The sequence below is a fragment of the Suncus etruscus genome, chromosome 15 (assembly GCF_024139225.1).
Source record: "Suncus etruscus isolate mSunEtr1 chromosome 15, mSunEtr1.pri.cur, whole genome shotgun sequence".
Lineage (NCBI taxonomy): Eukaryota > Metazoa > Chordata > Mammalia > Eulipotyphla > Soricidae > Suncus > Suncus etruscus.
Genome location: NC_064862.1, coordinates 89992137 through 90006773, shown reverse-complemented (window position 1 = coordinate 90006773; position 14637 = coordinate 89992137). Strand labels below are relative to the sequence as shown.

General features: G+C 55.3%; 1 protein-coding gene across 3 annotated transcripts in view; it reads right to left on the bottom strand.

Moving 5' to 3' along the window:
- Positions 1–2878: 2878 nt before the first annotated feature.
- The window catches only part of PDE4A (phosphodiesterase 4A), a 29162-nt gene continuing 17403 nt past the window's right edge, over positions 2879–14637 (bottom strand). For all 3 annotated transcript variants that reach the window (XM_049788462.1, XM_049788463.1, XM_049788464.1), the window contains exons 7-15: positions 11482–11575; positions 10004–10233; positions 8903–9001; positions 8636–8800; positions 7370–7469; positions 7113–7267; positions 6219–6341; positions 5744–5926; positions 2879–3690 (exon numbers count right to left, since the gene is read on the bottom strand). In XM_049788462.1, coding sequence (XP_049644419.1) covers positions 3133–3690; positions 5744–5926; positions 6219–6341; positions 7113–7267; positions 7370–7469; positions 8636–8800; positions 8903–9001; positions 10004–10233; positions 11482–11575 — 1707 coding nt within the window. In that variant the 3' untranslated portion in view covers positions 2879–3132. The remainder of the gene's footprint in view (positions 3691–5743; positions 5927–6218; positions 6342–7112; positions 7268–7369; positions 7470–8635; positions 8801–8902; positions 9002–10003; positions 10234–11481; positions 11576–14637) is intronic.

Here is a 14637-nt window from a genome sequence, read left to right as displayed (position 1 = left end):
TCCCCCGGCGTCCCATATGGTCCCCCAAGCCAGGAGCGACTTCTGAGCGCATAGCCAGGAGTAACCCCTGAGCATTACTGGGTGTGGCCCAAAAACCAAAAAACAAAAACAAACAAAAAAAAGGAAAAAGCAGAAGGAGGTTCCCAAGCGATGTGGCCTACACAGGTTCTATCCCCAGCCCGCCAGGAATGATCCTTGAGTGCAGAGCCAGGAATCAGCCCTGAGTCTCTCTGGGTGTGGCCCAAAAACAAAGGCAAAAAGCAGCGGGGACGGCCAGGAAGGAGCAAGAGAGCGTATACGTTTCAGTGATGGACGCCATGACCTCTTGGCTGCTCTAAAGCCATCAATTTCCAGGAACGACTCGGCCGCGCTTCCCATTGGCTGATTTCTCGGTGAGTGACAACTGGGGTTACCAATCGCAATGGAGATGGTCTCTCCGGAGCGTTTTAGCCCCGCCTACTCTCCTGGATTGCGCGTGCGTGGCGCTCAGGTCCTGCTGTAGTTCCCCAGTCGCACGCTTGGGGGCGCTCAGAGACGCGGACTTCCGGTTTTGTCTCCTTCCTAATGTCTTTACAAAACCTCAAATCTGCTTCCTTTGCGTGGAGCGTGCTAATGTGTTTACAAAGAGGGTCTGGCACGTAATAATCGCTCGCTAATCCTCAGCTCCTAATTTGCATTTTGCAGCACAGGGCGAGTAAGCGATTTACTCTCTGCACCCTGTTTTTAACTAGCAAGGAGTGTTTATCTAGGGTACCAGATAAGAGATCCCAGCTGCTCTCTTTCTTCCAGAAGCCATCAGGCCTTCTCACACTGCCTCTAGCCTTTGACCCACACACTCAGAATGTCACTCCCTCCCACCACGTGGCATGTGGCTCACCCAGTTGGCCCTGCTTACCTTTGGGGAAACTGAGGCACGGGTCCAGAAAAGGCGCCCTCCTCCCAGGGCTACCCAGCCTTTCTGGCAGTCCAGATCCCTGACCTCACACCCTTTCCCCAGCTCCCCTTTGCCCTGGGAAGTTGCTTAGGGCTCACCCACATACACCCCTCCTTGCTTCTTATGCCAATTTCAGATTTTCTAAAGTCTGGCAACTTCTGCCTACTTCTCTGCCTTGACCTGTCCCTCTGGGCCCATTAGAGAGTGACTCTGCATCTCGAAGTCCAGAGAACTTTGAGAAAGTGCAGATTTGGGGGATGGGAAGGGGATTTGATCCACACTGCAGGTAGACAAGGATCACTCTGGTTGTGCTCTGGGTCCCCTATGTGGTGCAGGGGCTGAAACATGTGTCAGGCAAGTGCCCTTGAGGCTGAAATGTTGGTACCCAGTTCTCTGCACCCCTGTTGCTCTTCCCCTACCCCACAGTGACAAGAAAGACAGTGAGCAGGCCAAGCACAGGGAAGCCTCTTTAATTGGAGACAAGGTCAGAGAATTGATGATCAGTCTCCAGATCAATGATGGATTAATCGATCGGCAAAGAGGCCAACAGCTCCTGGCTGTCCCGGCCCCACCACCACAGAGACAGGAGTCCTGTTGGGGTGGGGGTTTCCCTCCAGCCTGGGCCCAAGGGGGGCAGTCTTGTCCTTTCCCCTTCAATGACAAGTTTTCCTGTCAAACAGCCTTAATTCCGCACCGGGGGGGGGGGGGCGCGTCTATGGTACAGTCTGTATATAATACAACAGGATGGGGGTGCCTCCCTCTGGGAGACCCATTCCCCCTTCCCAGTCACCCCTTATCCTGGCTGGTTCAGCCAGGGGAAGGGGAGGGTTTAATTTGTTTCCCTTTTTTACCTCTAAAATAATTTACAAACCAACCTTACAGTATGTACAAAAAAAAATATAAGAACATAAACCCATCCCCTCCAAAAAAATAAAAAAACAGCCCAGCTTGGTCACGCTACTAAAAATGAACCCTGTATAGCGTGGAGGTGAAGAGTGGGGAGTCCCAGCTGGAAGGGGCCGGCAGATGGCTGGAGGGGTACATGTGGATACAGTACCAATGAGCTCAGAGAAAAGGGGGAGGGTAGGGGGGGCTTTTCCTTCTAAAACCGTCCCCCATGGCTTGGAGAAAGAAGGTATCTGTCGACTCCTGCATTTGAGTCATATTGCTGAAGAGGGACAGTTTCGGGGTGCAGAGGGGGAAGGAGCGAGGGCAGGAAGGGCTGCCCAAATAAAGGGGTACGGGGGTACATGTTATTGCTTCCTCCCGGGGCACAGAGTCGGGGTGCAGGGTGCCCAGAGTCAGGGTCCAGGCCCCCACTCGGGTCTCCCAGGGCTGAGGGATCATTAAGGCAGAAACAAGAGGAAAAGCAGCAGGAAATGGGGAGCCCATGGCTGAGCTGGCCCCCCACAAACGGAGACAATTCAAAGAAACCCAGTGGAAAGAGAAGGGGGGTGGTAAGTGAGGGGTGGCGGTTCAAGCCACCCCAAACCTTGGCCCCACCTACTGGTAGTTATCAAAGAGCCTTCAGGACACCCCGACCCCTACATTCCACAGCTCCCCACTCCCAAATATCTCCAGATTTGTGCAAAATGAGGTGGAAGACTTAAAGGGGTGGGAACACAAGGAACAAGGGAGATGCAAGAGCTGTGGGGTCCCCAACAGCCCCTACAAGCCTCCCCAATGGCTATTCCTGGTGGTTTGTACTGGAAACTCCCCCCCCAAAAAACAGAGAAGCCTGCTTGAGTCCAGGCTCAGAGCCCAAGAGGCTGGAAGACAGAACAGGGGGGTTTAGGGGTGCAGGGTTGTGGGGGGGGTGTTCGCATCTACAGTAGCTGAGTTTCATCCTGGTTACATGTTTGGGGGTTAGGGTTAGTTTTGTTGTTATTGGGGTGGGGGGTTTTTTTGGTCCTTTTTTTGTTTTCTAAAAAAAAATTAACAATGAAAATTCAAAAAATAAAATCCCTCTGGGTTCCCCAGGTCCCACCCAGCTCTCCAGCCCCCACCTCCAAAGAGAGGCCCCACAAGTGGGAGGGAGAGGTGAGGAAGGAGGGCAGGGGTGGGCCAAAAAAATAAAAGAGAAAAAAAAAAACACTTTTCTGTTTTCTTTTTTCTCAGGAAGCCCCAGAGTCTCCGAGTAAGTGGACAAGAAATGTGGGGCCCACGGGGCGGGTGAGGCCGGTGGGGGCCAGCAGGGATCATGGGGGACTGGTCGGACCCCACCCGCCTGGACCTGGGGGTGGAGGTTGATCTTCGCCAGGGTCCCCCCAGCTCCCGGTACAGACTCTGCACACCCTTTCCCGCGTGGCAGCCGCGAGCGCTTGTCGGGGCCCCCCCTCGGCCGCCAGGGAGGGGGGGCCAGGGAAGCCCGGGGCAGCCTGCGGCAGGGTTGGGGTCCTCAAGGCAGGCAGAACAGGGGGTCTGTGGTTGCCACTCTTTTCCACGGGGACTTTTGAGGCTCCTGGTGATGGCAGGGGGGTACCAGCTTCATGCCCTGGACAGGCGTCTGGTTCTGGGATGGGTTTGTCCTCGTCTGCCTCGTCCAGTGTCAACTCAAACTGGAACTTCTCAGTGGGGTGCGGGGGTCCCAGGTCCAGGGGCTCGACTTCGGGGGGTGGCGATGGGCTCTGGCGAATGGCATTATAGTACCAGTCCCTGTTGTCTTCTAGGGTGTCCAGGATGTGCTGGGCATCGGGGTGCACCAGGTCGGCCCACGTCTCCCATAGAGGGTGCACTATGTAGTCGATGAAACCCACCTGGGTGAGGGGGAGGCAGAGGTGAGGGGACCCAGTTTATCCTGAGGTCACCAGGAGATGAGAGAATGGACAGGGTGGGGAGAGGCTGATCCGGGTTGGATCCCAGGCAATCCCCTCCCCGAAGGGTTCCCCAGTCCCTGCTAGGGGTGATCTTTGAGCACCACAAGGTGTGGGCCAATAAAGACTCTTGTTTCAGTTTAGTTTTGAAGCCCTTGGTTTTTGGGCCACGGGTTACTCCTGACTCTACTCAGAAGTTACTGCTGGGGGGCTGGAGTAATAGCACAGTGGTAGGGCATTTGCCTTGCATGCACCAACCCCCAGATGGACCCCAGTTCTATTCCCAGCATCCTATATGGCCCCCCATGCCTGCCAGAAGTGATTTCTGAGCACAGAACCAGGAGTAACACCCCTGAGCACCAATGGATGTAGCCCACCCCCCAAAAAAAAAGTTACTCCTAGGGGCAGGGGGCCCTATGGGATGCCAGGGATCGAACCTGGGTCAGCCACATGCAAGGTAAATGCCCTCCCTGCTGTGCTATCACTCTGGGACTCTAAGAAGGGCTCCTACTTGCTCGCTCCACTCTCTCCAGCCACTTTAGATTTCTGTTACATAAGAGAGTAGAGTAGAAGGTTAATCTTGTTTAGAACTCTATGAATTTTTTTTTTTGAGGGGAGGCTCATCTGAAGGTGCTCAGGGCTTACTTCTTGGCTCTGCCCTCAGGGCTCACTCCTGGTGGGGATGGGGAATCCCATATGGGCTGCTGGGAATCAAACCCAAATCAGTTACTTGCAAGGTACGTACATTCCCTATCTTGTCCTATCTCTCCAGCCCCCAAACCCTGTCAATTCTTTTTTTGTTCTGTTTTGTTTCTGAGGGGGGAGTTGGGACGACAATCAACTGAGCTCAGGGCTTACTCCTGTACTGGCTCTACATTCAGGGTTTATGCTTGGCAATATTGGATGATGGGAATCAAACCTAGGTCAGAGGTGTACAAGACAAACATTTGACCACTGTGCTATCACTCTGGTTCTTCAACTATCTGAATTCCTTTTTGGTTTTTTGTTTTTCGGCCACATCCAGAGCCGCTCAGGGGTTACTCCTGGCTACACACTCAGAAATCTCTCCTGGCATAGGAGACCATATGGGACACCAGGGAATCCAGCCGGTGTCTGTCCTAAGCTAGTGCATGTAAGGCAGACATCTTACACCCTGCGTCACCAATCCAGCCCCTGAATTCCTTTTTTATTTTTATTTTTGGTTTGTTTTTGTTTTTGGCTACACCCAGCAGCACTCAAGGGTTACTCCAGGCCCTGAGCTCAGAAATCACTTCTGGCAGGCTTGGGGGACCATATGGGATGCTGGGGATCAAACCCGAGTAGTTCCCAGGTCGGCTGCTTGCAAGGCAAACACCCTACCGCTGTGCTCTCGCTCCAGTCCCATCTCTCTGGATTCTTAACTGGTAAACATTTATGTCCTAAACCGTAAATGTCCTAAACATTTAAGTCCTAAACCGTAAATATGTCCTAGGGAATATTTGGAGCAATTGTGCCAGTCTTGAAAGGCACATATGTTTAAATCCCCAATCTTGTTCATTCTGATATGGGCAAACCCTGACACAAAAAGGACCTTTTCACATAAACAAAGGGTTCCTTGAACCCTAGGCCTGTGGCCCCAGGAAGGCTTGAAGAGCCCAGAAGTGTGGTCCCTGGTGGGCAGGTATGCGCAGTGCAGGGAAGCGCCCCTTTTTGGGCCACCTCTACTTCCATCCTCCAGCCCCATGAGTCAGCCCCTCAACTTAAAAGGGGCGCTGACCTTGCCGTGCACCATGACCACAGTCAATTTTTTTTTGGTTTTTGGGCCCTACCCGGTGACGCTCAGGGGTTACTCCTGGCTCTGTATTCAGAAGTCGCTCCTGGCTTAGGGGACCATATGGGATGCCGGGGGATGGAACCGAGGTCTGTCCTAGGCTAGCGCAGGCATGGAAGATGCCTTACAGCTTGCACCTCTGCTCCGGCCCCAACCACGGTCAATTCTGCAGCACCCTGACGATACCTGGGACTTTTCCACAGAGGCTGTGTGCTTGTCGCACATAGGGCTGATCTCCATGCCCCGCTCGCGCTCGCGGTCACCCTGCTGGAAGAACTCGGCCATGATCCGGTCTGTCCACTGGCGGTACAGCTCCAGAGGTTTGGTGGGGTTGCTGAGGTCGGCACAGTGCACCATGTTCCGAAGAACCTGCCCATCAGGGTGATGGGGTAAATGGGGCGTCAGAAGCTGAAGGTCCTGAGGGAGCCTGAGCATCTCTAACCCTAAACCCTTAATCCTAACCTGCTCTTTCCAGGGGGAGGTGGGTGGAGGAGCTGGGGTGTTTGAGGATTCAGGGTGCAGGTGATGGGCAGGATTGACTTGGGGAGCAAAGCAAATATTGGGGGAGCAGGGAAGGAAAGGAGAGGAGGGTTGGGTAATGGAACAAAGATGAACCAACAGGTGAATCTACAGTGAAGAGGGGTGCATAAGGGGGGGGCACCTGGATGCGGTCGGAATAGTTGTCTAGTAGCAGGACCCCCGAGCTTGTCACTTTCTTTGTCTCCACCATGGTCTTCAGGTCGGCCAGGAGGGTCATGTGCTTGGACATGTCCGTGGCCAGTACCTGGGAATAAGGGATTGGAGGCACAGATGAGAGGCGACTGCCAGTCAAGTGTCCTGCACCTCTGAGTTTTGCACAGCCAGTTCCCCGCAGGGACCCAAATGTCACTGATCCTGGTCTCAGCAACTCATCTGAGGTCTCCTGGGAAAAAGTGCCACTTTTGCCATACTAGCAGCCTTGGGTGGCATGCCCTAGACAAGGTCTGCTTTGTTTTGTTTTGTTTTGGGGCCATACCTGGTGACGCTCAGAGGTTACTCCTGGCTATGCACTCAGAAATCACTCCTGGCTTGGAGGACCATATGGGACTCCAGGGGATCGAACCGTGGTCCATCCTAGGCTAGCCCATGCAAGGCAGAGGCCTTACCTCTTGCCCCACAGCTCCGGCCCCAGGCTCTGCTTTGGTCCCACCCCTAACCCCGCCCACCATGACCCTCCAATCCTGATCCTGCCCCAGGCCAAGATCCCACCCACAAGCCTTCACAAGGCCCCGCCCACCCTAACTTTCCTGCTCTGACCCCACCCCCATCCAGCTGACACGCCCACCCACTACCCTTTCCCTGTCTTCTGGTCTTTCTGCCCCAGACAGGCCCCGCCCACCAGCCTGGTTTTGTCACGCCCCCAACCCCACCTCCTGATACCTATCCACTCCACCCTACCCAGCAGCTCTTCCGGGAGATGGCCAGGCCCCACCCCTGGCAGTTATGGCCACGCCCCATCTAGCCAGTCCCGCCCATATTCAGATAAGGTCCCGCCCAGTGTTCTGGCCACGCCCACCATATCGATGACCATCTTGCGCAGACTCTGGCGCTGGCGCTTGCTGAGGTTCTGGAAGATGTCGCAGTTGTCCTGCTGCAGCAGCTTGAAGCCCACGGCCAGGTGGTGGTTCTCCAGCACCGACTCATCATTGTACATGAGCGCCAGCTCCGAGTCTTCGGCAAAGACGGAGTGCAGGGGGAGTGGGTTGGGGTCAGAGGCGGGCCCTGCCCAGCCACCCACCCTCCCTGGGAAGGGGTGGTCCTGGCCCCACTCACTGGTGTTGATGAGAAACTGGTTGGAGACACCGGGGTGGTCCACGTCGTGGATGGCGGCAGCGAACAGGGCAGCGAGGATCTCCAGATCCGTGAACACGGCCTGGGCCCCAGAGGGTGGTGATTAGAAGATGAGGGGATGCATAGACGTTGCCCCCAATATTCATTCTGCCCCCCTTACAAGCTTCCCTCCAAGAGTAGGTGTTTGCTATTTAATCAGAGCCTGCAGTGAGGCCGGTGTTCCAGGTCCCTTGAAAAACGTATCAATTCTTTCTCTGCCCTCATTTCTATCTTGTTTTGGGGACCAGGCGGAGATCCTTGTATGAGGCCGAACCAGGTTCAGTTCCCATATGGAGCATGACACGATCCCTGGGAATATGAATTCATTCTTTCGCCTCTCCTGTGGCCAGCAAGGCAATTCCTAGCTTTGCTACAGACAAGATGTTCATGGGCTGAAATGTGCCCATGGTTGCCTACAAAATGTTCTTTTGGGGAGCTGAAGTGCTAGGACAGTGGGGAAGATGCTTTCGATCTCCAACATCCCATAGGGAGCCCTGAGCACCACTAGTAGTGGTTCCTGGATGCAGAGCCACGAGTAATCCCTGAGCACTGCTGGGTGTGGCCCAGAAACCAAAAAATATATCATTAAAATAAAAGTATAGGGCCCGGAGAGATAGCACAGCGGCGTTTGCCTTGCAAGCAGCCCATCCAGGACCAAAGGTGGTTGGTTCGAATCCCGGTGTCCCATATGATTCCCCGTGCCTGCCAGGAGCTATTTCTGAGCAGACAGCCAGGAGTAACCCCTGAGCACCGCCGGGTGTGGGGCAAAAACCAAAAAAAAAAAAAAAAAAAAAAAAAAAGTATAAGGGGCCGGAGAGATAGCATGGAGGTAAGGCATTTATTTGCCTTTCATGCAGAAGGACAGTGGTTCAAATCCTGGCATCTTATATGGTCCCCCGAGGCTGCCAGGAGTGGTTTCTGAGTGTAGAGCCAGGAGTAACCCGAGCACTGCCGGGTGTGACCCAAAAACCAAAAATAAAATAAAATAAAAGTATAAAAATGTATTGCCACAGCAATAACACAGCAGGGAGGGAGTTTGCCTTGCACACAGCCAACTTGGGTTCAATCTCTGGCATCCCCCAGAGTCATTTTTGAGTACAGAGCCAAACACGGCATCACTGGGTGTGGACTCAAATCCTCCCCCCTTCCACCAATAAAAACAGGAGAGCACTTGAGACCCGGTGGGAGTGGGGCAGCAGTGGGGCTCACGTCAAGCGCAGGGGTGGCTAGCAGCACGTGGGTGGACTGGAGCACGTCGGCCGCATGCAGGCTGTTGTGGTATGCCACATCGGAGTGGTAGTGGTCCTCGAGTGTGAGTACGTATGTCACCATCGTATCAACAGGGATGCGGAACTTCGTCAACAGGTCCCGCTCCTGTGACAGTGGGTTGGGGGGGGGACATGTATGTGTGACAGCCCACCGCCACCCCAAATCTACCCCCAGTTCAGGCCCTGCCTGGAAGGGGGGGACCCTTACCTGAAATATGGTATACATGATACAGCTGAGTGAGCGGCCGCCAGCATAATCAGAGACATGAAAGATATTCAGGCCCCACTTGTTGAGATTTTCCAGCTCCTGGGAAGTGAGGGTGAGGGGGACCCAGGTGAGGGGGAGCCCCAGGGTTCCCTAGATCCTATCCTCCTACCTCCATGCCCCAGTTCTGCCGGGATTCTTCTGCAAGGCAGAATTTCCTGCCCCAGATCCCAAGTTGACAGGTCCCCTCCCAATCCCCCAAGGCCAGCTTAGTCTCCAAGCTCCGGGACCCCCCAGCACAAGGGAAAAAGGGAAGGTTCATTTTTTGGGTTCGATTCCCCAGCATTTCTTGGAGTTATCCCTAGACCCAGATCTGGGAGTAATTCCTGATACAGTGCCCACCCCCCAGTTATTGACAGCGTGAGGTCACAGAAAAATGGGCATCAGGTATATTTTAGGGTGCAAGGGACAGAGAGATGGCCCAAGTGGCTGGCATACATGGAGGTCTGAGTTTAAACCTCAGCCCCACAGATCCACCCCCAATACCTCGTGGCATAGCCCTGGTGTCCCCCAGCACTGTACCCCCAAGCAGCATGATTTGGGGGAGCATGGATGAAAGAGCCCTTGGGCTTGAGGTCTCCCAGAAGGGACAAGAGAAGAACCCAAGTTTGACCTCTGGTGGGCAGGAACTACTGATTTTCTAACTCAATCTTCTCGGCTGGCCACTGTATGTACCTGTTCCCCCAGGAAAGGGATTGGGGGGGAACCCCAGTCAGTAACACAGAGGTATAAGAGCTACCACTTTTTCTTCTTCTTTTTTTGACTTTGAATCCCACTTAGTGGTGCTCTGAAGTCATTCCTGGCTCTGCACTCAGGACTCACTCTGGCAATGCTTGGGGGACCCTGTGGGATGCTGGGGATCGAACCCGGGTCAGCCAATTGCAAGGGGAGTACTCTCCCCACAGTGCTATGGTTCCTCTCTGATCCCAAGACCCACTCCTCGTGATCAAAGCAAGTGGGGAGAGAAAGGCAGCCTGACTCTGGGGAGCCTTGATCCCCATCTCACACCCCACTCTAGTCCCACCATATAAATGCTTCACCCACTTTAGCCAGAAGCTCCTCTTGGCTGGTTTTCACCCCAAAACGAGGGATGCTTAGATCATTGAAGCTACTGCTGTGGGTCAGTTTCTTCACCCCCGTGATCTGGGACATGGGCTGAAACTGGGGTCCGGGGGGCGGGGGCTGCTGCGACAGTCGGGTCCTCAGCTCTGCCTTCTCCTGCTCCTGCTCCTTCTCATGGTGCGGTGGGGGGATCTCCACTTCGTTCTGCTTGTCTGCAGCCAAAGACAAGGAACCAAGAGTCCCGTCACCATCTTCCCCTAACCCCAAAAAGTTGGCTCCCTGCTCCAACCCCAGCACACCCCACTGAGATTGGGCTGCCTTACCCAGAAGGGTAGAGCTTTTCTGCACATCAGCCTGGGGGTGGGGGGGAATGCTGTTGCAGAAGCAACAGGCAAGACAGCAGTTTGGGGAGGCAGAGGACTGGAAGGGGTAGCTAGGCGTTGGCCCTAGAGACAGGGCCAATTTGGAAGGGGGTCTGCTTAGGGAATGGGGAGGGATGGCCAGGTGGGGACAGTCCATCCCTGTACGGCCAGGGTGGCCTCTGGAGAGGAATAAACTTGCTCTTGGTGACCCAGCCTGCTGGGCGGTGTTGGGGGCAGAGGGGGTTTGATGGTCTCTTGATCCATGGGCCCCTGACCCCCTTTCCCAGCAGCCCCAGGGACCTGAATTCGAGCCTCCTACCCCCCATTCTAGAACCTACCCATTGTGACCTGCAGGGGGCGCACAGGTCAATGGCAAATCCCCAAAGAGGGTATTGCATGCTGTGCTCTGATTGGCTGGATTGCAGAACTCAGTCAACCACGCCCCCCAATGGGTGGGGATTTTAAATGATTTGGGCGGGACTAAAGGTAAATTATTAGTTTTTTGATTTTTGTGTTTTGGGCCTATCAAGCAGTGCTCTGGGTTTACTCAAGTTTCTGTGGTCAGGGATCTCTCCTGTCAGGCTTGGGGGATCCTATGGGATGCCAGAGATCGAAACTGGGTCTGCTATGTACAAGGCAAGCGCCCTCCTCTTTGCCCGATTGCTCCGGCCCCTTTTTTAGTTTCTTAAAACTTAATTTTGAGGAGCCTGAGCAATAGCACAGCGGGGAGGGCGTTTGTCTTGCACAAGGCCCACCTAGGTTCCATCCCCAACATCCCAAAGGGTCTCCGGAGTCTGCCAGGAGTGACTTCTGAGTACAGAGCCAGGAGTAACTCCTGGGTGATGCTGGATGTGGACCCAAAACAAACAAAAAAACAAAAATTTAAGTTTGAAAAACATGTAAGGGTTTGAGGGTCTGAGCGCTGGAATGGCAGCTCCACCATAAGGATGAGGTCCTGCCTTGCAGGTGTGAGGTCCTGGGTTCAATGCCTGACATTGCATGAAACAGGCACAAAGGGTTCTAGAGAAGTTGGGGTCCCACAGAGTTTGTGAGCAGGCAACAGGTTGTAGGCTTGTGGGAACCCGTGCCCCCACTCACCCAGAAATGTGGTAGAAATGTACTCGGAAACTTGGTTGCCTGAGCGACTCATCTCTGAGAGATGGGTGAGTTCTCGGTTCAACATCCTCTTGAACTACAGGGGAAGAGGGCAAGGAAGAATGAGGGGGGTTCACAGCTGGGAGGTGGGATGCCATCTTTTGAAGACCCCAGAACACATCATCTTAACTGCTTCCTCAGCCCTCAGAGCCCCCCTGGGCCAGCCCCTCCTTGCCTCTCTTTGGGAAGGGGAGAGCCCAGGCTTGGGGGGTCAGAACTCAGAGCCCCCCCTCTGCCTCAGGAGAGGCAGATTCCCCTCCCTCCCTGGGCCCCGCCCCCTAGGAGCTGGTGGGGCACCTGTGGAAAGGAGGGGCGCCTTGCTAACCGCCAGCCAATGGGATGCTGGGAGATGCTGTCGCCATGGAGACGGGAGTCTCCTTAGCAACTCCCCTCCAACCAGCAGTGGGGCTGGGGGAAAAGGGGGGCAGATTGCAGGCCCCTTTAACTCTTGCCTTCCCAGCAGAGCTTCCCAAGGCCCAGACTTTTGCAGACATGAACCCCACTTCTGGGAAAGCGGAGGGGGGGGTTGTATCTTGGCCCCTGGCCCCATTTGGCAGGAAGGAATGCCAAAACGAAATTCAATTCGGGGTGATGAGAAGTCGGGTGGATCTGGGGAGAAGCATGAGCTGGGTAAACACTCATTCAGTTGCCATGGGGAGGAGGGGTCCCCTCAGAGCCCCCTTGTTCCCCACCACCTCAGAGAAGTGGCCAGATAGATAGAGCATCCTCCCAACCAGGCTTGGGAGCCATCTGGGGGGTCCCAGCCCCATGTTACTTCACATATGCATCTGCGGTGACATTGTACATGAAGGAGAAAGGGCATTGGGTCCCGCCCCCAAGCTCAGCCACGGCACCCCCAAAGCGGGAGCAGGGAGCACTCTGTCCAGACAGGCTGCAGAGACAAGGGACAGGAAGTGGGGGGACCTTGGGTGACTTCCCTGCAGGACAGAAACCCTGCATGCACAGGGACACACAGGAAGGGCCCCCCCCAGTCTCCCACCATGGCCCTCTCCTCCTAGGTTCCTGCTTGGCACACCACTCCACATAGACAAAAACAAGGGGTATCTGCCTATGTCACCGACACTCGGGGTCACATGCTTGAGCAAAAACACTCATGCTCTGGGCTCCCCAACAGGGCCGGCCGGCACACAACTGCAGAATTGGGACCACATGACCTCCGTCAGGGCCACCTCGAAGACCAAGAGCTTAAATGCAGACACATGCAAGATCCTGCACAGACTGAAGACAGACAGACAGACAGACTGACAGACAGATAGACAGACAGACAGACAGACAGACACACACACACACACACACACACACACACACACACACACACAGTCACAAGGCTTCATCTCTGGAACACACACACCCCCAACCAACCCCAAGAAGGAGGGGGGTGTCCTGGAAGGTCAGAGTTTGGGTGCATCTTTCTCCCCCTATCCCCCATCCCCTGGCCCCCTACCTGATCCCACCAGCCCCCCAGCCAGGGCTTGGAGCAGGTCTCGCAGAAGAAATCGACCAAGGGCATCTTGAAGCTTTAGCGCCCGGCGTGGGGCGGCTGCAGACAGAACCCGGACTTTTGGGGGGCACTGGGGGATCCCCAGGAAGGAGGCAGAGATGCACCCCCTCCGGGTTGGAGGGGTGCTGGGGAAGGGGAGGGCAGGTGGTGGGCGGCAGGGGGAGCCGCGGAGGGGCCTGGGCCTGCCCAGCTGGGCTGGGGACTTCCCTTCCCCTCCGCGCTCCCGGCGGCAGCTCCGGTTACATCGTCGTCAGCCCGCCCGGGGCCCAAGGGGGCCCGCACTTGGCAGCAGCTGGCGGCGGCGGTGGAGGCCGGAGGACCCTGCCCATGGGCTGAAGCGCCTTTGGCGGCTCTGGGCTGGCGCGCTCACTGCAGTACTGGCCCGACTGCTCCCAGTACTTGTCAGGTGGTACTGGGGGTGGGGGGGCGTTAAAGGGGCCGGGGAGCCCCCATACCAGCCACTATCTAGTGGCAGCTACCCAGGGACGCAGGATTCTTGCCCTCCTCCCCGGGGTACCCCGACAGCAAGAGATCACAGAGGCACCCCGAAAACAATGCTAACCCCCAAGACCTGTGCTGGACAGATACATGGATTTTGGGGGTGACATCAGACACATACACAGCCACTACTCATACTCAGAACACTTGGAGCTAGCCAGGGGTGTAGACATAAAAAAAATTGGTTTTTGAAGTCTGACTTTTTCTGCTTGGGGTGGTGGGTCACATTCAGAGATTTTCAGGGGCTAACCGTGACTCTGTTTAGGAAACAGTCTGGTGGTCCTTCGGGGGCCATATGGATAAACCTGAGTGGGTGGGTGCAAGGTCTGCGGTGCCCTTCCTGCTGTGCTATGGCTGGACCCCTGGAGTCAGTCACTTAGAGAACACAGTCGCAGCCTCAGATACCAAACACAGAGCACACACACACACACATATGTACACAAAAATGTCCATGCAGAAGGTCACATCCTCACACTCATCTGAACTCACCAGCTCCCAGACAAGACCCCCAACACCCCTCTACCTCCTTCACACACCTTCCCTGACAAGTCTTGAGGCCACCATTCCAACCCGCAATTGCCTGCCCCCTGACCTGTCCCCCCCTTGTGCAGAGAGCGGTGACCTGATGACCTGGAGCAAGGACCTGCTGCTGTCTGGCAGACACACCCCCTCCACGAGGCTCCCCCACACGAAAGCACCCTCCCGGGATCACCCGTGCACACCCATAGGGATACACCCATCAGCCAACCCACAATCACACATTTTTTTTTTTTAATTTTTTTTTTTTGTTTTTGGGCCACACCCTGTGAGGCTCAGGGGTTACTCCTGGCTATGTGCTCAGAAGTAGCTCCTGGCTTCTTGGGGGACCATATGGGACGCGGGGGGATCGAACCGCGGTCCGTCCTAGGTTAGCGCAGGCAAGGCAGGCACCTTACCTCCAGCGCCACCGCCCGGCCCCACAATCACACATTTTTTCATTCATCCAGCCCCACAAATCTTTAGATGCCAGGAAGCAGGTTAGGCTTGGCCCGCCCAAGGCTAGCCATAGCCACCTTAACCACGCCCTTACAGACTCTGCT